Here is a 24,034-nt window from a genome sequence, read left to right as displayed (position 1 = left end):
ATTAAACACACAGTTTGATGCCATTCCATTCACTCCATTCCAGCAATTATTGTGAGCCATTCTCCCCTCAGCAGCCTCCACTGTTTTCCATGTAGATTCCACATCACAATACGTTGACAAATTACATTGAATCGACCAGTTTGTGCCCAGTGGGTAGCTAGCAACGAAAACAACTTTATGACCCTGTTGACACTGTCTTGAGCTAGCAAATAAAGTATGCACATGAAGCTAGCAAGCTGTTTAACTGGGGACTCTTACCTGCATGTGGATGATGATTAATCACAGCAGACTAAAACACTTTCAAAATATCCTTCCCACTCGGCATCAACCAGTAAGAGCTGCATGATACCAGCACCAGCAGAATTCAGGGCGACACTGTTGTTGATAGCTGTAGCTACACTTTGCATGTTATCCATAATGGAAATATGAAAAATACGTAATTTTTCCAATATCCCCAGTATCAGAGAGCAGGACGTGACATTTGACAGAAAGCTAGTGACAGACTCTCTCTCGTGAATTTCCCGGCCCCCTCCTTATCCCAACCAATAATAGTGGGGCAAGATTCTGTATTTTCTCTGTGACTAAACAGCTTCTGTTTATAAAATGTTCTTCATAATTACAGATCACATACAAGTTTATTATTAAGACAAAGTTCACATGTTCAAGAAGACATTTCTGCAACAACACAAAAAAACCTTTTAAACGGCTCTACTGTATAGACGGGTTGGCTGACAACATTTTGAAAATGATGCGCGTGCATTGATGGGTCCAGAAGCCGTGCTTTATTATGATTCTCAATGGTCAGATAGCTGGCAAAAATGACAAGAAGCTGCCATGTGGGGAATCGTTGGTGGCTCGTTTCATCTTGTTCTTGATAACATGTCTTGTTTTAAGGTGTTTTGACGGAATACATGTCAATGCTAATATGGCAAAAATTCGCTAGCTAGCTAACCAAATCAAACTTTATTTGTCACATCAAATCAAACTTTATTTGTCACGTGCACCGAATACAACAGGTGTTGTAGACCTTACAGTGAAATGCTTAATTACAGGCCCTAACCAACTGTGCAATTTATGAGTAAAAAATAGGTATTAGGTGAACAAAAGATAAGTAAAGAAATAAAAACAACAGTAAAAACACAGTGAAAAATAACAGTAGTGAGGCTATATACAGGAGTGAGGCTATATACAGTAGCGAGGCTATAACAGTAGCAAGGCTATATACAGGCACCAGTTAGTCGGGCCAATCGAGGTGGGATGGTATGCGCCGAATACAACAAGTGTACCTTACCGTGAAATGCTTACTTACAAGCCCTGAACCAACAGTGCAGTTCAAGAAGAGTTAAGAAAATATTTACCAAATAAACTAAAGTACATTTTTTTCACACAAAAAATAAATCAATAAAAAAAGTAATACATTAACATAACAATAACGAGGCTATATACAAAGGGTACCGATACTGAGTCAGTGTGCCGGGATACAGGTTAGTTGAGGTAATTTGTACATGTAGGTAGGGGTGAAGTGACTATGCATAGATAATAAACAGGGAGTAGCAACATGTACAAACAAATGGAGAGGGGGGGTCAATGTAATAGTCCGGTGGCCATTTGATTAATTGTTCAGCAGTCTTATGGCTTGGGGGTAGAAGCTGTTAAGGGGTCTTTTGGTCCTAGACTTGACGCTCCGGTACTGCTTGCCGTGCGGTAGTAGAGAAAACAGTCTATGACTTGGGTGACTGGAGTCTCTGACAATATTATGGGCTTTTCTCTGACGCCGACTATTATATAGGTCCTGGATGGCAGGAAGCTTGGCCTCAGTGATGTACTGGGCCGTTCGCACTACCCTCTGTAGCGCCTTACGGTCAGATGCCGAGCAGTTGCCATACCAGGCGGTGATGCAACCGGTCAGGATGCTCTCGATGATGCAGCTGTAGAACTTTTGGAGGATCTGGGGACCAATGCCAAGTCTTTTCAGTCTCCTGAGGGACAGCCCCGTTGATGTTAATGGGGGCCTGTTCGGCCTGCCTTTTCCTGTAGTCTGCGATCAGCTCCTTTGTCTTGCTCACATTGAGGGAGAGGTTGTTGTCCTGGCACCACACTGCTAGTTCTCTGACCTCCTCTCTACAGTGGCTTGCGAAAGTATTTACCCTCCTTGGCATTTTTCCTATTTTGTTGCCTTACAACCTGGAATTCAAATCGATTTTTGGGGGGTTTGTATCATTTGATTTACACAACATGCCCACAACATGTTTGTGAAACAAACAAGAAAATGACAAAAAAAGAGAACTTGAGCGTGCTTAACTATTCATAACTAAAGTCAATACTTTGTTAGAGCCACTTTTTGCAGCAATTACAGCTGCAAGTCTCTTGGGGTATGTCTCTATAAGCTTGGTACATCTAGCCACTGGGATTGTTGTACATTCTTCAAGGCAAAACTGCTCCAGCAGCTGGATGGGTTCCGCTGGTGTACAGCAATCTTTAAGTAAAACCACAGATTCTCAATTGGATTGAGGTCTGGGCTTTGACTAGGCCATTTCAAGACATTTAAATGTTTCCCCTTAAAGCACTCAAGTGTTGCTTTAGCAGCATGCTTAGGGTCATTGTGCTGCTGGAAGGTGAACCTCCGTCCCAGTCTCAAATCTCTTGAAGACTGTTTCCCTCAAGAATTTCCCTGTATTTAGCGCCATCCATCATTCCTTCAATTCTGAACAGTTTCCCAGTCCCTGCCGATGAAAACATCCCCACAGCATGATGCTGCATGCTTCACCATGGGAATAGGGTTCTCGGGGTGATGAGAGGTGTTGGGTTTGCACCAGACATAGTGTTTTCCTTGATGGCCAAAAAGCTCAATTTTAGTCTCATCTGACCAGAGTACCCCTTCTTCCATATGTTTGGGGAGTCTCCCACATGCTTTTGGCATACACCAAACGTGTTTGCTTATTTTTTTCTTTAAGAAATTGCTTTTATTTGGCCACTCTTCCTTAAAGCCCAGCTCTGTGGAGTGTACAGCTTAAAGTGGTCCTATGGGCAGATACTCCAATCTCAGCTGTGGAGCTTTGCAGCTCCAGTCTCTTTGTTTCCTCTCTGATTAATGCCCTCCTTGCCTGGTCAGTGAGTTTTTGTGGGTGGCCCTCTCTTGACAGGTTTGTTGTGGTGCCATATTCTTTCCATTTTTTAATAATGGATTTAATAGTGCTCTGTGGGATGTTCAACATTTCTGATATTTTTTTATAACCCAACCCTGATCTTTACTTCTCCACAACTTTGTCCCTGACCTGTTTGGAGAGATCCTTCGTCTTCATGGTGCCACTTGCTTGGTGGTGCCCCTTGCTTAGTGGTGTTGCATACTCTTAGGCCTTTCAGAACAGGTGTATATATACTGAGATCTTGTGACAGATCATGTGACACTTAGATTGCTCACAGGTGGACTTTATTTAACTAATTATGTGACTGAAGGTAATTGGTTTCACCAGATCTTATTTGGGGGCTTCATAGCACAGGGGGTGAATACATATGCACTCACCACTTTTCCGTTTTTAATTTTTTAAACAAGTAATTTTTTTCATTTCACTTCACCAATTAGGACTATTTTGTGTCCATTACATGAACTCCAAATAAAAATCTATTTAAATTACAGGTTGCAATGCAGCAAAATAGGAAAAACGCCAAGATGGATGAATATTTTTGCAAGGCACTGTATATGCTGTCTCATCGTTGTCGGTGATCAGGCCTACCACTGTTGTGTTGTCAGCAAACTTAATGATGGTGTTGGAGTTGTGTTTGGCCACGCAGACATGGGTGAACAGGGAGTACAGTAGGGGACTAAGTACATACCCCTGAGGGGCCCAAAAATGGTAACGATGCATTTGAGAGACAACAAATACTCATTGTGCAAATGTATTTATGTTTTCAATAAACATTTACATTTACATTTAAGTCATTTAGCAGACGCTCTTATCCAGAGCGACTTACAAATTGGTGCATTCACCTTATGATATCCAGTTGAACAACCACTTTACAATAGTGCATCTAAATCTTTTAAGGGGGGGTGGGGGGTTAGAAGGATTACTTTATCCTATCCTAGGTATTCCTTAAAGAGGTGGGGTTTCAGGTGTTGTCAAACATTTGGAGACTAAATATAGTTTACCTGTTGTTAACAATAGAAGCCAAGCCCGTCTGTTTTGCCCCATAGTTGCGCACGTGTCGTTTTTCTGTTGTAGTTCTGTTTGCTGTCAAACGTCCCAGACAAGGACACCTGATTCAACTTGTCAACTAATCATGCCCACAATTAATTGAATCAGGTGTTTTTGTCCGGGGCTACAATAAAAATGTGTACTGTTGGGGGTTCTTGAAGGACTAGAGTTGGGAACCATGAGTAGACTATGGCAACATATTTTTGGGAGATTTCAGTAAATTCTTTCCTGCGTCAGTTATAGTTTGTGACTCATTTATTACTCATAACTATAAATGTGTGCCTGTCTCACTGATATATTTCAGATGTCTTTGTCCGTATGGATAGACCACTGAGGGCCTGAAGATGAGATGCTGATTTAGCCACGGATCTTCCTCTTCTGCAGACTCAAGAATGACTTTTGGGAAGAGGAGCATTGTGGGAAAAGTTGTTCTAGTCTCCTAAACCCTCCAAGGCTGTTTGTGAAAAAGAAACTGGGTCAGACATGAACGGTAAGGCCTGTCACCTCTTGGTCTCCCCCTCTGGTGTACCCCCATCGCTGGGCATGATCACAGGACAGCAGGCCCCCTCCATCAGGATGCCTATGCGCACCACCCTGTCCCCAGGATTCTGTGCCACCCTGAGCCCCTCTCCAGTGGGTAGCAGCTGGGGTAGAGGAGGGGGTGTCCACCACTCCCAGGTACCCCTCAGCTCCGGGACAAACTCTGGGAATTCTGGGAGTTCTGTCCTGCTTCCTGCCCTGAGCCTCCGCAGGCAGATGTTGACCAATGGGAAACAACCAAATGTGTCAAGTGTCTCACAGATGTCACGGCAACAAGTGCCCGCCCTTCAACTCCCACCCATCAGCGTTGCAGCCACCAATCAGGGCATGGCGTCTGACTGCTCTGACAGTGGTGTCAAAGGTATGTTCTAGTAAGCTTTGTCAAAATACAGTATTACATTCAGACTAATACATTTACACGAGTGTAGATATGAGTGATGTCTTGACCTTTTATGTAGGATAAGGTCATTTCCATATGAAAGGTTCCATGAAGTTCATAGGAGGATATCAAATTGGGTGTCAAATGAAAGCTAAGGCTCTATTTCTTTTTTATTAAGACATGTACATTTTTCAACCATTTCCATCCTAGAAATTAGGAATAAGCAAAGGCTTTGATTTCTTGTCAAACAGTTGTAAAAGAGGTCTTAGAAAACATCTACCAGAAAAAGCCTTAAAAGCTATTAGAAATAAACTCAGCAAAAAAAGAAACATCCCTTTTTCAAGACCCTGTCTTTCAAAGATAATTCGTAAAAATCCAAATAACTTCACAGATCTTCGTTTTAAAGGGTTTAAACACTGTTTCCCATGCTTGTTCAATGAACCATGAACAATTAATGAACATGCACCTGTGGAACGGTCATTAAGACACTAACAGCTTACAGACAGTAGGCAATTAAGGTCCCAGTTATGAAAACTTAGGACACTAAAGAGGCCTTTCTACTGACTCTGAAAAACACCAAAAGAAAGATGCCCAGGGTCCCTGCTCATCTGCGTGAACGTGCCTTAGGCATACTACAAGGAGGCATGAGGACTGCAGATGTGGCCAGGGCAATAAATTGCAATGTCTTTACTGTGAGACACCTAAGACAGCGCTACAGGGAGACAGGAAGGACAGCTGATCATCCTCGCAGTGGCAGACCACATGTAACAACATCTGCACAGGATTGGTACATCCGAACATCACACCTGCGGGACAGGTACAGGATGGCAACAACAACTGCCCGAGTTACACCAGGAAAGCACAATCCCTCCATGAGTGCTCAGACTGTCCGCAATAGGCTGAGAGAGGCTGGACTGAGGGCTTGTAGGCCTGTTGTAAGACAGGTCCTCACCAGACATCACCGGCAACAATGTCGCCTATGGGCACAAACCCACCGTCGCTGGACCAGACAGGACTGGCAAAAAGTGCTCTTCACTGACAAGTCGCCGTTTTGTCTCACCAGAGGTGATGGTCGGATTCACGTTTATCGTCAAAGGAATGAGCGTTATACCGAGGTCTGTACTCTGGAGCAGGATTGATTTGGAGGTGGAGGGTCCGTCATGGTCTGGGGCAGTGTGTCACAGCATCATCGGACTGAGCTTGTTGTCATTGTAGGCAATCTCAACGCTGTGCGTTACAGGGAAGACATCCTCCTCCCTCATGTGGTACCCTTCCTGCAGACTCATCCTGACATGACCCTCCAGCATGACAATGCCACCAGCCATACTGCTCGTTCTGTGCGTGATTTCCTGCAAGACAGGAATGTCAGTGTTGGCCAGCGAAGAGCCATGGCCAGCGAAGAGCCCGGATCTCAATCCCATTGAGCACGTCTGGGACCTGTTGGATCGGAAGGTGAGGGCTAGGGCCATTCCCCCCAGAAATGTCTGGGAACTTGCTGGTGCCTTGGTGGAAGAGTGGGATAACATCTCACAGCAAGAGCTGGAAAATCTGGTACAGTCCATGAGGAGGAGATGCACTGCAGTACTTAATGCAGCTGGTGGCCACCCCAGATACTGACTGTTACTTTTGATTTTGACCCTCCCTTTGTTCAGGGACACATTATTCCATTTCTGTTAGTCACATGTCTGTGGAACTTGTTCAGTTTATGTCTCAGTTGTGGAATCTTGTTATGTTCATACAGATATTTACACATGTTAAGTTTGTTGAAAATAAACGCAGTTGACAGTGAGAGGACGTTTCTTTTTTTGCTGAGTTTACATCAAAACACAATCATGTTGAAGACCCCTGCCAACTAATATCAACATTTAGTTATGGGGGGAAAAATCTGCCTTCTGTAAGTTTAAGAAACATCCGTTACCAAACTCTTCATGATATTTTCCCATTTCTCTCCCTCATTAGGGGGAAGGATAATGACAGTTCACAGAAGTGACAAGTAAAGGTAGACCTGCCAGTTAGTTATAGTGTTTTTACTGATATTAATTTTGTTAATTTTGTACACTAAGTGATTAAAACAAATTGGTAACAGAATTTCTGCAAATGAATTGGCTACAATGGGAACTCAAAGCAGTCACAAACCACAGTTGGGTCACCTGCTACTGTCCTTCCATCCACTGGCATTCTGTTATGTTCAGTACTACTGTCCTCCCATCCACTGGCATTCTGTTATGTTCAGCTGACAACTGTTTTCTTTCTCTTTCTGTCGTCTGGTGGTCAAAGCAAGTGTGTGAAAAGTCTAGACAACCGCTCCCTCTCTCTTCAATTAATGTCCCCTCTCCCGGCTCTTACTGACACTCCCTTTCCATTTACTGTAACCAGGATCCTCACCCACTGAGCACTGACCGACACCGGACGTCCATGGACATTGAAAAGTAGTTTGCATTTGGTCCTGGCCTTGATTTCAACATCCTCAGACGTTTTTGAGGGCCTGGTCCAGACCAGACTTGATTTCAAGGTCCACAGACGTCTGTACTGGCCTTCATTTGGCCCAAACATAGACGTCCATGATTCACAAGTTTGGACAGCAGAGTACATTACAGTACAGTACAGTAGAGCACAGTAGAGTACACTACAGTAAAGAAATGTTTAGTACAGTACAGTACATTATAGTAGAGCACAGTAGAGTATAGTACACTACAGCAAAGAAAAGTAGAGTATGGTTCAGTACAGTACAGTAAATAAAAGTACAGTACAGTATACAGTAGAGCACACTAGAGTTGAGTACACTATAATGTACTGTACTGAACTATACTATACTGAAGAATACTCTACTTGACTATACTGTACTGTTTTCTACTGAACTCTACTGTGCTGTACTTTGATGTCCAAACTTGTGAAACATTTACATTTACATTACATTTAAGTCATTTAGCAGACGCTGTTATCCAGAGCGACTTACAAATTGGTGCATTCGCCTTATAATATCCAGTGGAACAACCACTTTACAATAGTGCATCTAAATATTTTAAGGGGGGGGGGGGGTTAGAAGGATTACTTTATCCTATCCCATGAAACATGGACATCTGTGATTGGTTAAGATTTGGACCAACCAAATGTGGTGTTATTTGGTGGTGGAGCTCATTAAAATAATAGCCAGTGTGTAGAATAATACCAAAATAGGAGGATAGAAGGATTACTTTATCCTATCCCATGAAACATGGACATCTGTGATTGGTTAAGATTTGGACCAACCAAATGTGGTCTTATTTGGTGGTGGAGCTCATTAAAATAATAGCCAGTGTGTAGAATAATACCAAAATAGGAGGATATTGCATATTTATACCTTTTGTGTACCATTTTAGGATACAACACCATGAAGAGAATGACATTCCTATCCATAATTATGCGTTTCTGTGTAGTACAGATCAGGGACCAATGATGAAATTCCATTACCGCAATTCAGTTACTGGGTGTAAATCCACTTCACTTACTGTAGTTCAATAACCAAAAGAGATTTAAAGATAAAATAGAAATAAGAATAGAAATAGTGACACGGGAAATAAATACAGTGCATAACGAATAACGATAACGAGCAAAAATAACATGGCTATATACAGGAAGTAGCTATAAGCATCTGCACAGTACTTCCAGGAAATTGTTAAAAGTAGTCCTTGTGCAGAGAGTTGTACAGTTTGTTAAACTTTGAAATCAATGGTTTTTGTTTGGAATACAATTTAAGAGAAAAAATCTGAGTCTCAGCGCAATTCCTTTAGTGTTGAATTGCCCATAACTGTAATTGTTTTGATCAGTCTTGACTTTGTCCCCTCATTATGAAATATTGTGACCCTCGTGACCTTAGGTTAGTTATCCTCTCTAGGTGCACTTGCAAGTGAGGATGTCCCTCCAAATATATTGAAAGCACCCTATTAAAGTAATCAGTTGTTTAATAGCTAGCTAAATGTTCCCTACCGTAAACAATTTATTTTAAACCTGATACCTATGCCCTCCAAGGACCTACATGGAGGACCTCTTCCTCCCTTTCAGTTGAAAGATCACAGTGTGCACATGTCCCAGTGATATGTTGTAAACAGCATTTCAATCAGCCCCTCGCTTCTCGCCACTCTTCAAAGTAGCACTGATTTACATAGAAGTCTTCATACTTCACTTCACTTCAATGTCGTCCTCCCACCCTAACCACCGTTCTTCCCCAGAACTCCTTTCTCCCTGGCTTGTTTATTGATAACTAACCAAGCAGAAAACATATCCCTAAATGAGCGATGGAGGAAAAAGAGGAAGAAAAAAATCTCATTAGTAATTAACAGAGCAGAAAGTGTCTCTGGGCAGTTCAGGTTTGTTAGGGTGAATTCCAGGATTCATAAGCTTCTATTGAACAAGACAAAAAATGTTAGGTTTGTGTTTGATTTCTGTTGATGATATCTGCCTCATGGGTCCCTGGTGTACAAACACAGTTTGGTGTGTTAATATGGTGAAGTGAACTGTGGCGGAGATGAACAGACGCTGAACCGTGGATTCATTGTGTCTCTATCAAAGTCAGATACTGCCAGTACAAACTAAGAAATGTGTGTCAAGCATGATGACAATGGTTGGATGCAAATGGCAATGCCACAACCACTGAAGTGTGAACATTGTCGAAGACAACACAGTAGTTGAAGTTCTCACGACAATTAATACACAAGTGAGAGATCTCCACAAGTGTCTCTCTATTATCTTTGTCTGGAATTTACTTTGAATGACTTGATTCCATAATTAAGAAAGTTAGTATTATTTTTCATGGTGTTTTTTTTTCGCAATCTTGTTTCAAGTTGTGTCGAATGATTTTGTTTGAATGTGGTCTTTAGCTCAAGCAGCAGCACTGGAAGGCTGGATGCTCCGATGTAAAGGCTTCTTATTTATTATGATTTTTATAATATTCCCAGTTGAACATGAATTTGAAACCGTGTTGATTAATTTAGAGCCCACATGAGACCTAAGAAATGTCACTCGACATTTTAGACCCTTAATCATTAATACAGTATGTGGTTCCTCACTATTTAGATATTATTATGTAAGGAGAAATGTCTGTATTTTTTTTATTTGTAAAGTATATGGTCTAATTCAAGCAAACCATGTCAAGTGATTGTATTTCCTACTGTATGTCCCGGTGGTGAACCCTCAAACCTCTAATGGTGAACTTGTCTCTACCAGGTTACTCTGTCTCAGGACCGAGTATGCAGGTGTTGGGCCAGCCAGCTAGTGCTAACCTCTGGGTCACCAGTAGTCCGATGGTGGTCCAGAGCCTTGGCCCAGTGTCTCCTGTGAGTGCCCAGGCCTACACCTCAGGTCCTCTGGTACCACACGCCCCCCAAGACCCCCAACCCCCACAAGGCCTGATGGTACCCTACACAGATGCCAGGTGAGTCAACCTCTGCACCACTCTAGGAGGGGGAGTATATCTCCCCCACCTATCTTTTCATTGCACTGATTTCTGAGCTACTTTAAACAAAATCCATGTACGTTATTAAACAGCTGTGATACTCAACTCTACCAGACTTTCCTGGTACTGCTATCCTTACTCACATACTACAGTGTTGTGCCTCAGGTCCTTGCTCTCCAGAGAGTCCCTGGCCTCCACCACCCTGAGCCTAGCAGAGACCCAGTCAGTTGTGAGTGGCAGACAGGAGTGGACCTATGGCTACCGGGTCCTTCCTCCACTCTGCCCACAGCAGGGCTCAACCCTTGGCAGCGAGGGGGGTGAGCTGCTCAGCATGCCCCCTGGCACTGCCATGTCAGGGAGCACCAGCATCTCCAACTCTGCGTCCCTGCCTTCCTACCTGTTTGGCGGGGATGCCAACAGCCCTCGGCAGTACTCAGCCCGTTCCAAGAAGAGGGCCCTCTCCATGTCCCCTCTGTCAGATGGCTATGGCATCGACTTCAACTCCATCATCCGCACCTCGCCCACCTCGCTGGTGGCTTACATCAATGGCTCCCGGAGCTCTCCGGCTTCCCACCACACCCTTTCCCCCCTCCAGCCTGAGGTCTATGGCCACTTCCTGGGGGTGAGAGGGAGCTGTATCCCCTATCCTCAGTCTCCAGGCCTCTTCAGCCTCCCAGGCTCCACGCTGGCCCTGATCCCACTGAGTGACCCCCACCCTGGGACAGAGTGTGGCCACATGCAGAGGCTGGAGCAGGGCGGGGCGCTGGAGAGCCAGATGGCTAACATGGTGGTAGAGCAGCAGTGTCTCCCAGAGGAGGGAGGGACACTACAGGAGGCAGCCAGGAGTGCTAATGACCTGGTGCCATCTCTACACTTTCAGCTAGAGTTGGCCACCATCATCAGATCAGCTAGTCCACCGCAGGGCCCTCCGCCTCCCTACCACTCTCACCAGCACCTCCACCTCCACAGACCTCCCAGCCACATCCAGGGCCAGGCCCAGGGCCCTGTCCCACAGGCTCCCTCAGCTCCCCCTGTGCATGGGGCCAGCCTCCTGCCCCATCCCCTGTCCCTGTTCCCCATGCTGGAGGAAGAGGAGGGGGAGACAGAGGAATACAGTGGGGGCCACTGCTGCCGCTGGGTTGACTGCAGTGCTGTGTATGACCAAAAGGAGGAGCTTGTAAGGCACATAGAGAAGCTCCATGTGGACCAGCGGAAAGGCGAGGACTTCACCTGCTTCTGGGCCGGGTGTCCACGCAGGTTCAAGCCCTTCAACGCCCGCTACAAACTCCTCATCCACATGAGAGTCCACTCAGGAGAGAAGCCCAACAAGTGCACGGTACATAGCAAATCAATCTCTGGCGAATGCCTCAAAACTGTCTATAAAATGCAAGTGTGAATCTGTTTAGTCACCCACTTGAGGATCCATTGGCTTTACCTGAACAAAATGTTACCTCAGGTATTCCACCCCCCTTATGCACAATGGTTAACATCTTTTTCCCATAAGTATGCTAAAGGGGGAAGTGAGTGCACCAGTTCCCTTCCAGGCTGTCTCCCCTGTCTACTGTGAGTCAACCAGCCAATCCTCTAGACCAGAGCTGTAGAGGGCCTTTCAGCCTCTTAATAGCCTTGCTGAGATGGTTTAGAGGGAAATCGACATCTTGAAGTACGCACGTTGTACCTCTTTAAGGCCTTTGTGTACTCTGATGTATGTCCGAAGGCTGAAGGTTTGGGTCAGAAATATGGTCTCTCTCTCCTCTTAACTGTGGCCATGGGCTAATTAGTCCAGCTCTGTGATAGTTGACATGGCAGTTAACTTAATTATGTAGTTATTAAATCAGCACAAAGGCAGCGCAGCGCTTAAGTTCTGGCAGGGCACCAGTCAGCCAGCCTCCTGATCCCTGCTCTGCCACAGTCCCCTCTCTCTCTCCCTGAGCTACTCTACCAGGCAGTCACAGGGCCTGTCAGCAGCCATGAGCCTGCCAGGCAGGGACAGACTTGGCTGGGGTTCTGGGAAGGTGATGTCCCCTGGCCCGGTTCTGATTGGGTCTGGTTCTGTGGCCAAGGAGAGAGAGACTTGAATGGAGCTCATCTGAAAGCCATGTATCCTTGGACCTGGTACTGATGAGGAGGATTGGCTGGATTCCCCTGAGACAGGTGCTCCCAGTCCTAGTGCTACTGGTGGTTCTCTCAGATGTGCTGTTAGAGAAGGCTAAGTTTGGTTCTTTTGATTTCACGGCATGACAACATACCATGTTCAAAGCCAAAGACAGTTGACAGATGAGTTGTTCTACTCTGTATAGCCTTCCTGTGCTGTGATTGCAGTTATAGGAGTCCTTCAGGAGCCATAGCAGCACAAAACCTATGCACATTAGTTGCAGTAGTGAGCTCGGGCTCTTTTTGAGGCTCATCAGGCTGGAAGAGTAGAGTTTTTTTTTTTACCGATTACTAAAACGAAACTGTAGAAATTATATTGGACCTACATCGAAACAGTCTCTTCACTCTTTCCAGGTTGCTATGAATCACCGAAAAGAAAGCTGAATAGTTAGGGAGGAAAAAAACATTTTAGAACAATTTTGACTGCAAGGAAATCTAACACATTTTCTGGACTTCGGTAAAGACCGAATGTGGCCCGCGGGCAAAATGGCTTTAACATCCCTGGTCGAGACAATTGTTGAGATACCCCCCGCCCTCAACCCCACTGGGAACATACTTGAGGTTCAGATGAGTAAGAAGCCAAAAATTCTCATTCCTTGACTCGTTTCGCTGCTTCTTGGTTAGACAATTATTAACTGGATGCATACCTGTGGTCGACCTTTCGCTCCAAAACACTCACTTATTAGTACCAACCAGTCCCGTTGCTATGGAGGCTGCAGCTGCAGTCAGATGGGTCTGTGTACCATGTAATCATGTGTTACAGGGGAAAATATCCAGGGTCATGCCCAAAACAGAATGTTGGAAATGGCACCTTATTCCCTATATAGTTAATAGAGTGTCTATTTGGACATACCCATTGTGTGACATTCCATCATACCAGGCTTGACTTCAGCATATGCTAAAAAAGTCAGACTGAAAAGAAATAGAACGAGGTCAGTCTAATTGACAGAAACTGTCAGAAAACCCATACTTACTGAACAAAACAGTCTGAGCAATCAAAGTCAGAGCCGAGGAGCAAGACAGGCAACAGAGACTCTCACAGAGCGAGAGAACCAGTTCTACTTCACTAAAAACGTCTTAGATGCCATGCCAGTAAATTGTCCGAGAATTACACTCGGGCTTATTGTGAGGAATGATTGACAGGAAGGATGGGGCTGGTGAATGGCAAACAGAGGCGCGAGCCGCCCGCCCAGCCGGTAGCATTACAATGAAGTAGATCTGATTACGCAGCACACTGCCCCACATACACCAGGCAAGCCATGACTTGTACCTGTCAGCTCTCAGTGCGTAAGGGTGATTGAGCACTTTCTTAACACATAGTTGATTCATCTGTGTATTTAGTATATGCCTTATCACTGGGATTTCAACTCTTTCAACAGTTTTCAAACGGGTTTGGAGCTTTGGAAATCACCAAGAGCAACGCCTATGTAAACACATTAGCTAATCATGTTTTTGCTCTGCATTCATTTGATGATTTACTGTTCGAAAGATGAATAATTACTGCCATAGTTAGTAATGGTACATTTTCTGAATTTATCAGAACAGCTTTAGATGTTGTGCAATAGATTCATAGAGTTTCTTGGAAAGCTGAACCATATCTCCTCCTACAGTAACTATATTATTTTCTAATGAAAGCTCCCTGTGTTGTTGGATCTGGATCGTAGTTAATTAAATAGAGACATATGGGGTACCCAAGCAACTGTGGAGGCCAGGGTTCCTCTAGCTTAGTCAGTTTAATAAAGCACTCCATGGGAATGCAGGCGTTCAAGTGTCATGGTAGCTGCATGGCTGTGCAATTAAGATGAACCAGGAAGCTATCAGTCAGTTCAGATAATTCCCGTTGGTTACTCAATCCACGTTGCTGCAGTGTGATGTTCAGCTACGTGAATGATATAGACAATATCTTGACACATCCTGGAGTTATCGGTTTTGTTTGGGCCCCAAAGTATGTACATCTTCTGAATTATAAATGGTCTTGATGCTGGGTGTTCTATTCTGCACTAGAGTATTTGAGTTGTGGGTTCACTTGAGGAATCACAGTGTGTATTTTAACATATCTCTTATTGATGTTTCGAAGACTGTAGCCGTTAAGGTGTAACACAACCCCAGTAGTACGGGTTAATCCACTTAGTTTCCCTTACAATGGACAGCTTGAAATTCTAGTCCTGCCCGCAACGGCACAGAATGCAGGCCTGATGGGATTTATGGTTGCCAAGATTTTTAGCGCCATCTCTACAACCGTAAGGAGGGAAATAACTTGATTTTGCCGCCAGAAACCAGTTCAGACTTCAAAGTATTTTAACGCACCAGCTTATTCTCATGTTTCTGTAACCGTTTTCAGCCCTTGTTTTAAAGACCTCAAAATCTCATGAACTAACTTTTTGCATTTAAAGAAGATGATGAGAAGATAAGAGGGAGAGGAGACGACTGGGCATGAGGAGAGGATATGTGAGAGGGGGTGAGATTTGAGCGTTTGAAGAAGATAAGAAAGGGAGTTGAGCTGTAGATAAGAGTAAGGAAAGCGTTCTGTAAAGATGGGAGAGAGAACAGCGGGAACATTGGAAGGGATGGAGAAGAGAGTGGAAGAGTGGAGATGTGAGAGAGAGGAGATGTGAGAGAGTGGAGATGTGAGAGTGGAGATGTGAGAGAGAGGAGATGTGAGAGAGAGGAGATGTGAGAGAGAGGAGATGTGAGAGAGTGGAGATGTGAGAGAGAGAGTGGAGATGTGAGAGTGGAGATGTGAGAGAGAGGAGATGTGAGAGAGAGGAGATGTGAGAGAGTGGAGATGTGAGAGAGAGGAAACGTGAGAGAGGGGAGACGTGTGAGAGTGGAGATGAGAGAGGGGAGATGTGAGAGAGGGGAGATGTGAGAGAGGGGAGATGTGAGAGAGGGGAGATGTGAGAGAGAGGAGATGTGAGAGAGGGGAGATGTGAGAGAGAGGAGATGTGAGAGAGGGGAGATGTGAGAGAGAGGAGATGTGAGAGAGGGGAGATGTGAGTGAGAGAGGGGAGATGTGAGTGAGAGGAGATGTGAGAGAGAGGAGATGTGAGAGAGTGGAGATGTGAGAGAGAGGAAACGTGAGAGAGGGGAGATGTGTGAGAGGGGAGATGTGAGAGAGGGGAGATGTGAGAGAGGGGAGATGTGAGAGAGGGGAGATGTGAGAGAAGGGAGATGTGAGAGAGAGGAGATGTGAGAGAGGGGAGATGTGAGAGCGAGGAGATGTGAGAGAGGGGAGATGTGAGTGAGAGAGGGGAGATGTGAGTGAGAGAGGGGAGATGTGAGTGAGAGAGGGGAGATGTGAGTGAGAGAGAGGAGATGTGAGTGAGAGAGTGGAGATGTGAGGGAGGGGAGATGTGAGAGAGGAGATGTGAGAGAGAGGAGAGAGGCTGAGGCACTACAGAGGGCACTAGACTGACTCTGCTGGCACGCAATGGGCGGGTCATTGTTCCCCAGGGCATGCCCGGCTGCCAGGACCTGTCAGGAGGCTGGCTGTGGCATTCAGCTCCACTGAGGAGCCATGTTGCTGTCTATTCAGACCCTCTGTCCCTCACAGCAGCTAAAAGGGGACTCTAAGCTTTATTAGCAAGAGAGTGTGTGAGTGTGTGAGTGTGTGAGTGTGCATGACAGGCCACTCCTGGGCACCGCTGGGCTCCTGGCAGTATATTTGCGTGTGATGCTGGTTCTCAGTTCTCTTCCCATCCCCAGGCTGAATAGCTATTTATCCTGCTCATTCTCCCTGGCCTGTATTTTTCTTATGCTAGCCCGTCTGAATGGTCCGATGCTGATCCTTTTCTATACACTGTGGTTTGGAGTGTCCGGTCGTGGTGTACTTCCCTGGTATGCCACCGTTTTAGAGAGCATTTGGACAGAATATCCTGCTGTGTGTGAAGAAGACTTGTGAAAGACTAGAAAGACTATGGAAAGGTGGTGGCTTTCTCCACTTTCAGGAATACTTCTGTTAGGTCATTACTCGTGTCCCCAGACAAGCAGGACATAGAGTGCAGTGGTAAGGACCCACAAGGAGAGATATCGTCATCGTTGCATGGGAGACCTCATCTGTAAGCACTAAAATGCAGTTGATTGTACCCCGAATTCACACATTCGCTATGATACAGTCATGCAGAATACATTTATTATCCCCAATAGGCTGGTGAGCACTAATAGAATTATCAGGCATATCTGCCTCCCTCTCTCCCTCTTGAATTACTTAAGGCTTATAAAGTCTGACTCCCATTCCTTTTGACAATATGAACATATGGTTGCCATCAGAAGGAGTCATAATGGCCTTACTGGAATTGAGGGTCAAAGTTAGGCATAATGAGTTTTGGCATAATGACAGTACTCTGCTGGGGGTTTTGCTCGGCAGGGTGTACAGTATGTTCGTGCCTGCTGTTTGCCAGCTTCCAGGCAGAACAACATTGAGTGTAGTGGCTGTTGAGTAGGTAACACTTTGCCTATACAGTACATTAGAGATTTGAATTTCATCGCGATATTGTCTTGCAAGAAGAGAGCGGCAATGTTGATTCAGATAGAAATACAGTCTGAAGTTAGCATTATGTTATTACGCGAATCAAAGGAATCAAAGGAGTGAATCAAAGGAATATGTCCCATAGCAATGCAGACGAATGTGATGAGTCAAATATTAAAGGAACTGATTCATTTGTAGTTGGTCAGCTCAGACTGAGGGAGAGGTATAGCTATGCAAGGAATCCAGTCCTGGAGGGACAATAATAAAATGGGTCATGGTTCCATGATTTTTCTCTGTGAAACTGAAGAAAGGACATTCCAAGCCCTTTGACTGTGGAGTGAGAGAGCAAAGTACTAGGCTTGACTTACAGTAGGAAACTGTGATGATTCACATGTCTTGAGGGTGAGGTCATTGCAGTGAGGTGGTAGTACTCAGGGGCGGACTGGGACCAGAAGACGTCTCAGGCATTTCTAACACACCGGTCTATTTTTCTCCTTGAGGCCCCCACACACACCGGCCTATTTTCTCCTTGAATCCCCCACACACACCGGCCTATTTTTCTCCTTGAGGCCACCATTATTAGCCAGATAATGATAATTTTGCAAAAACAAGTTTGACAGGCACAATAGGCTGAAAGTGGAAGGCCATCTGGCATTTGCCCGAAGTGACAGATGGCCAGTCTGCCACTGGTAGTACTGCACAAAGGAGAGCTGTTTAGTTCTGCTGACTTGGATCAGCTTCCATCCACTACTCTTGAATCCCATAGCTTGTGACAGCTAGTGCACCTGGGCAGGGGGCAAGCCCTTTTGACGAGGAACAAACCCCTCTCTACCTTAACCTCTCTACCAGTTGGCGGTAGCATGTTTCTACAATGAGTTCATCTGTCAACACGTTTAGATCCTACAAGACCCTTGAGACAAGACAGATTCTACAGACTGAAGTCTGTGTACACACAGATACTGACCCCTGCTGGATACATTGACCACCACACCTCTTATAGTGTTAACCAGTGGTAGTTTACATATCGAGAGCTTCTATCGGCATTAAAATTGGGTTATTGACATACCCTTGTTTTGTACAATGTTCTCTACCTATATACTACTCATGGTGTTGTTAAGTCCAAAAGAAAACAAGATAAAAAAATTGCTGACACCTTTCAAACCAATGAGGTTTCGGGAACTTTAAAGCCAATTATCTCAGAGAATCCTATTTTTTTTTTTTTCAGATATAACTTGATAGTCTCAAGCTCTCCATATGCTGAATGTTTGGGTGTTGTTTTGTGTCCCCTGATGTACAGGTTAGTGATAGGGGTATTAAGTGTACACTGTGCCCTTTGTGTGTGGTTGCAGTTTGAGGGCTGTCAGAAGGCTTTCTCTCGGCTGGAGAACCTGAAGATCCACCTGCGCAGCCACACTGGAGAGAAGCCTTATCAATGCCAGCACCCCGGCTGCCACAAAGCCTTCAGCAACTCCAGCGACCGAGCCAAGCATCAACGCACTCACCTGGACACGGTGAATTGAGTGGCGTCTCTCAGACAGACACACAGAAAACACACGCATTGAGAATTGAGACGCTGACCTCTTACTCTAAGTGTTCTTCCTTGTTCACTCTCTCTTGTGCTCTCTCGTTCTCGTTTTTTTTTTCTCTCTCTCTCTGTCGCTGCCTTGTTCTCCTCTCTCGAGCTGGACTTACCCACATGGCAGCTAGCGAGCATTTCCACCTTCAAGAAAGCTGTACACAAATGCTTCTGTGTAGACTTTTATCTAGACAGCGTCTATGTGATGTGTATGCTTTTATTGATTATATGGAACCCAGGGCTCCCTGGAAAACAGTGACTGAGTGGACTATCCTGGCTAAATAAATCAAATCAAATGACATACAGACACACACTGAAAGCCAAAACTGGAAGTTGTTGGTTTTGTGACATTATTTACAGTTGTGTGTGTCCGTGTGCGTGTTTGTGCAGAAGCCGTACGCGTGTCAGATCCCTGGTTGTGTAAAGCGCTACACTGACCCCAGCTCCCTGCGCAAGCACGTCAAATCCCATTCCTCCAAAGAGAGGCAGTTGAGGAAGAAGGTCAGTATGGAGCTGCCTGGACTCTACTCTTTACACTTGAAAATTCGCTCAATCCCCCTCAGCAACTTACACTATGCAGTGAAAGGATCCCCTTGACTTTATCACAGTCTCAATGTCTTTTGAGACACACGCTGTCTTTCACAGCCTCTTACTTTTCCCCACTTCTATTGTATCGCAAACACATCCACTTATACAGTACACTAACGCAGAATGCCTCCACATATTGTTGTATAAATCTTCACTAGTTAGTTGATTTTCTTTGCTGCGCTGTAATGCTCAGACCATATTAAACTCCCTGTTGGGGATAATCATGCTCATTAATTCTATCTTACACTTAAGGTTATGTCACCATAGATACAATTTGCCGCAGGAGGTGGGCTGTTTCTATAAAAAAAAGTATTGTTTTTACGAATGCTCCCACATTCACAGTTTTTTTTTCATTACCAAGTTAGTGTATTCTCTACTTGCATTTATGCTGATCTCTGTACCTCTGTATCTCTGTGATTGGTCTAAAGCTGAGGTTGTCTGTTGACATGAGCCAGGAGGCATTAACGGATTGCCTAACCATCCAACCCCTGAAACCCAGCCTCTCTCCTCTGGGCATGATTGACAGAAGGTTGGGCCAATCCCCTAGCCCCTCCCTAGATCACTACACAGGTACACATCATCCAGATACTCTGACTGTGCCTTTATTTAGAGTTAAGTAGACCTATTCGGGTGTGAAATCCATGGTTTGATATGTACGTATATTCTTCTTAATTAGAGTCTCCGTTATGGGTTTATGTTGCGTGTAGCCTTGTCCAGTGTATCTATATCGCTATTTTGTTGTCTGTGTTTTTATAGATTTGCTGTCCAGTGGCCAGTCAAGCCACTGTGTGTCTCTATCCATCCCTGTCCCTCCAGCTGTTCCACAGTGCCAACCCTCCTCAAACAGCTCACACCTGGCTCTGCAGGACAGTTACAGGTACTGCAGCCACACAGCAGAACAACTAGTGTTAGTCTTCTAAGCTTTTTGAGTTCACCACAGAAGTTTGTTCAGCTTTGACTATGAGGCAATTCTATAGTTTTTTGCTTGTTTCATTCCCGGTTGTAAGTTTATATGCAGAGGGAACATTTGCATTTATGATAAACAATTGGTATTCATACAATGGTGTTTTACCTATGCTCAAATTATGAAAATTCATTAGCAGCTGTCACAATCTGGACCATGCTAAACTTCCCTGACTTCCGTAACTTAGTACTTGTTGCTGTCGTAGTTATGTGGAAATCATTTTCTAAGACATTGGTGGTGAGAACATTTCCATTTGAAAACTTAAGCGCGGTGATATGTGCACAGTGCGTGTTATACTGTAATTCTGTATTAAATGTTAAAATGTGCAGGAGACCTAGTCTTGAACTAAAAAAGGGGGAACTATTTAAACCATTCATCATGCATAGTCATATTTAGTCACATATTTGTATCTCTGTAACGAAGGCTACTCATCATCAATGCAGTAATCAATTTACAATAAAAATATAGGATTAGAAGTCGAGCAAGGATTTTTATAACTGCATTCAATGTTCCTTCCTTGAGACTTTGAGAATTCAGTCATGTTCCCAGATCTTGTGTAAAGGTTGAGGCATTTACATTGAATGTGTTTCGTAGTTATGACAAGTGCTGGCTAATGAAAGTTCTGAAAGTCATTACCTTAAGAACAGCCTTTCAGTCTCTCTCACTTCCTGCTGGGTAATCAATTAACAGCGTTCTTGGAATTCTGCAGGTGAAAAAAATGATACCTGTATATAGTGAAAGCCCTTACCTAGTCCTGTTGAAAGCCACAGCCCCTTCAAGACACTCTATTGGTGGCTTTTGCCAGATACTTTTCTCGGTGTGTCTAAGACATTGACGGCGAGATATGTGTTTTAATGGCATCGCTGGTAGCATACTGTCTGGCTCTCTGACATTGTGTCAGACGATGAATAGACGGTTATATTTCTCATCCATCCTGTTAAAGCGGTTTGGTTTTTGAAACATGTTCACATCTACTTTCTGGGAAGAGAACCTGCTGCAGGCCCAGTTGCATCTGTTGGGCAAGCGACTTGGTATTTCTATTCATTTTGAGTTCCCATTGGCAGAGTGACTGTAGCCATGACTGATTTAAATGCCTATCCCCTTTTCCTTCTTTTTTTTCTGATCTGAAACAAATAAGTACTTAAACGTCGGTTGTCATGGCTTCATGGCAGCAAGCTCATAGTTAGAATAATCTGATTAAAATAAAGCACCATTTTCTCCCCTTTTGAAAGACCCCAATGGGCTTTTTTGTGGCCCGCAGCACCTCAGCTGTGAAGAGAGCGGTTGGGAAGAGGTTTTACAGGTTGGGAATGGCCAGCAACATTGTTGCCTGGTCAGCCCACACAAACAAAAAAAACATTCCTTCATCCATGCACTTCAAAGGCGATGAGAAAGAGTGTTTTCTGTCGTTTTGGGCAGCCAGATGCTCATGGCTTCTCACTGACACTGATTGATTGTCCTGGTAGCAGCAGTAGGCCACAGCATTCACCACAGGATTCTGGGTACACAATCAGCCAATGAAAGCAGGCCTTGCTTTGCCTCATCAGTCTCTAGGGCTTGCATTAGTGGATGCTATAGCCACCATCTAGAGTGGCTCAGGAATTCAATAAGTGAATCATAAAATTGGAAAAATACCATTCAGAGGCTCCGGGAAGAGGATTGCTGTAATTACTTTTCTAGATGTTAAATCGATTGTAAAATCCCATTTGCTATTTTATTCACTGCCATTATGTGATTTCTTTATTTCCTCATTCAGCCTGTGCATTGTTATCCCCTTAATCAATTGCATTGTAAACACCTCAATTATTTTAATTATTACCCTGGTGCCAGTAAGAAAAATGAAAAAGGTTTACAGATACACCATAAAAGCACTCATTGTTTGGCTTTCCTTCTAAGGATGTTCTTCACAATATCCTCTTTCTTACTTTCTTGATGCTTGGTATGGGAAAAGAAGGTTGCCATATTTAAGTAACCAGGCATTTTAGTCTGGGCAAACAAACAAACTAAAACAAGTCATTAAGATTTCTCTCACGTATCTGTGCTTAGTTAACATGGGTTATTTAAAGTCTGAGAGGTGTGCTATGTTACTGCCCCTCAGTGATGAATTAGCGGCCTCTTTTAAACAGACTTCTACTTGTCAGATATCAGTGTCTTTTCACTGAAAGAGCTGTCTGTGGGGCAAGGGTGTAACTTTGGGTTGCTTATTGGGGGAGGGGGGAGGGGACCGACATAAAAAAAAAAAACTGTGAAATGGTTGTTCCTCGTGATTTTTGAAGTGAAATACATCCAAAACCTTCCTGATAATTTGGTCAATATATCCCAACCACAACATTTCTGTATTACTTTAAACTGTTGGTCTAACACTGCATTTACACGAACGAACATAGTGCTTTTTGAGGTCGGTTCGGTTTTCCTTCCATTATTAAAAAATTATCACGGTTTTCGATTCCAGTTTCGATGATTTATTTTTAACAAATGCACTATGCATTATGTTGGTTGAATGCTGTAACAACACAGAATAAAACAATTAATAGAAGTCCCATGATGGTAGTGACTGCCCATTACCGCTTATTATTAACCATAGAGAGTTATTGATTCACATAACTTTACTTTTAATAAAACATTTTAAAGAAGATTTCAGTTGTTGTGTATATTACATTTGTTTTATTTGATGACTTTATTATTTAACTCCAAGTCATCATCTCATCTCTATAGAGCTGCTGCTTATGCTGTCTGACAAAATCACTATTTTAGTAGTTCTTCAAAGTAAATAAGGCATACTTTTATGACTGCTGAATACCAACTATCAATCACTTAGATCATGTATTCTCTCTCTCTCTCTCTCTCTCTCTCTCTCTCTCTCTCTCTCTCTCTCTCTCTCTCTCTCTCTCTCTCTCTCTCTCTCTCTCTCTCTCTCTCTCCATGTCTGCCCCACACTTATCTAAACTAACAGGCACAGAAGAAACACACAGACTGGACCAGTAGGCGTGCAATGGATTATGGTCATTGTAGTTAAATACCATGTTTTCTGCTCTAAACTATGTAGAATATTGACCTGTTGGAAACTACAATCCCTACTACATCGCACAGAGAAACTGTGCAATGTGCTTATTGAGCTCACAGAAAAAAAGCTAACAATCAGATCAGCTCTTTTGCCAAACCCCTTTAAGTGTCATAACCTATTATGCTTATTTGTATACTTTTCACTACGCTTTTCACCCCCTCTAATTCTGTAGCCTACTAGAAACAAGATATTTTAAGGTTTATAATACTACCAAAGTTGTCTTTGAACTCCCCAAAATGTGCCCAATATACCCGTTAACAATATCACTCATTTTGATAAATATCACTCATGCCCAATTCGTCACTTCACAATATAAACTTTCTCCATTTGAAAAAACATAATTTTCTACATCATTCTTATTCGTGTTTAAGAATTTAAGATGTAAAATTTGACTGTACTATTTTATTTGTTCCAAGTTAGCTCACAAAGTTGAGGGTTTGTTAAGGAGAGAGAAAGAGATATTGCATGTTTCTCCATTCTCCTTACAAGCAGGCATGTGCACAGATTGGGCTCTACCTGTGCAGAGCACATGCCCCTTTGCCCTTCAAGCCTCCAAAGTCTCCTTTTGGGCGGTGGTATAATTTCTATGAAGCTGAAAGAAAAATTTGCAATTTTACAGCTAATTTCCTGTCACCTGTTTCCTGTGACACAAATGATGATGTGTTCATATCCTATCT

At 43.8% G+C, this 24,034-nt stretch overlaps 1 protein-coding gene across 1 annotated transcript in view; it reads left to right on the top strand.

Annotated features, from left to right (window-relative positions):
* Positions 1–24,034, top strand: part of glis3 (GLIS family zinc finger 3) — a 34,969-nt gene that overhangs the window by 7,017 nt on the left and 3,918 nt on the right. The window contains exons 2-8 of the mRNA XM_014129971.3: positions 4,498–5,094; positions 10,315–10,522; positions 10,709–11,879; positions 18,515–18,676; positions 19,132–19,242; positions 19,758–19,899; positions 20,086–20,206. Coding sequence (XP_013985446.1) covers positions 4,677–5,094; positions 10,315–10,522; positions 10,709–11,879; positions 18,515–18,676; positions 19,132–19,242; positions 19,758–19,899; positions 20,086–20,206 — 2,333 coding nt within the window. The 5' untranslated portion in view covers positions 4,498–4,676. The remainder of the gene's footprint in view (positions 1–4,497; positions 5,095–10,314; positions 10,523–10,708; positions 11,880–18,514; positions 18,677–19,131; positions 19,243–19,757; positions 19,900–20,085; positions 20,207–24,034) is intronic.

The sequence above is a fragment of the Salmo salar genome, chromosome 01 (genome assembly GCF_965601325.2).
Source record: "Salmo salar chromosome 01, fSalSal1, whole genome shotgun sequence".
Classification (NCBI taxonomy): Eukaryota; Metazoa; Chordata; class Actinopteri; order Salmoniformes; family Salmonidae; genus Salmo; species Salmo salar.
This window is presented reverse-complemented; position numbering and strand designations above follow the sequence as displayed.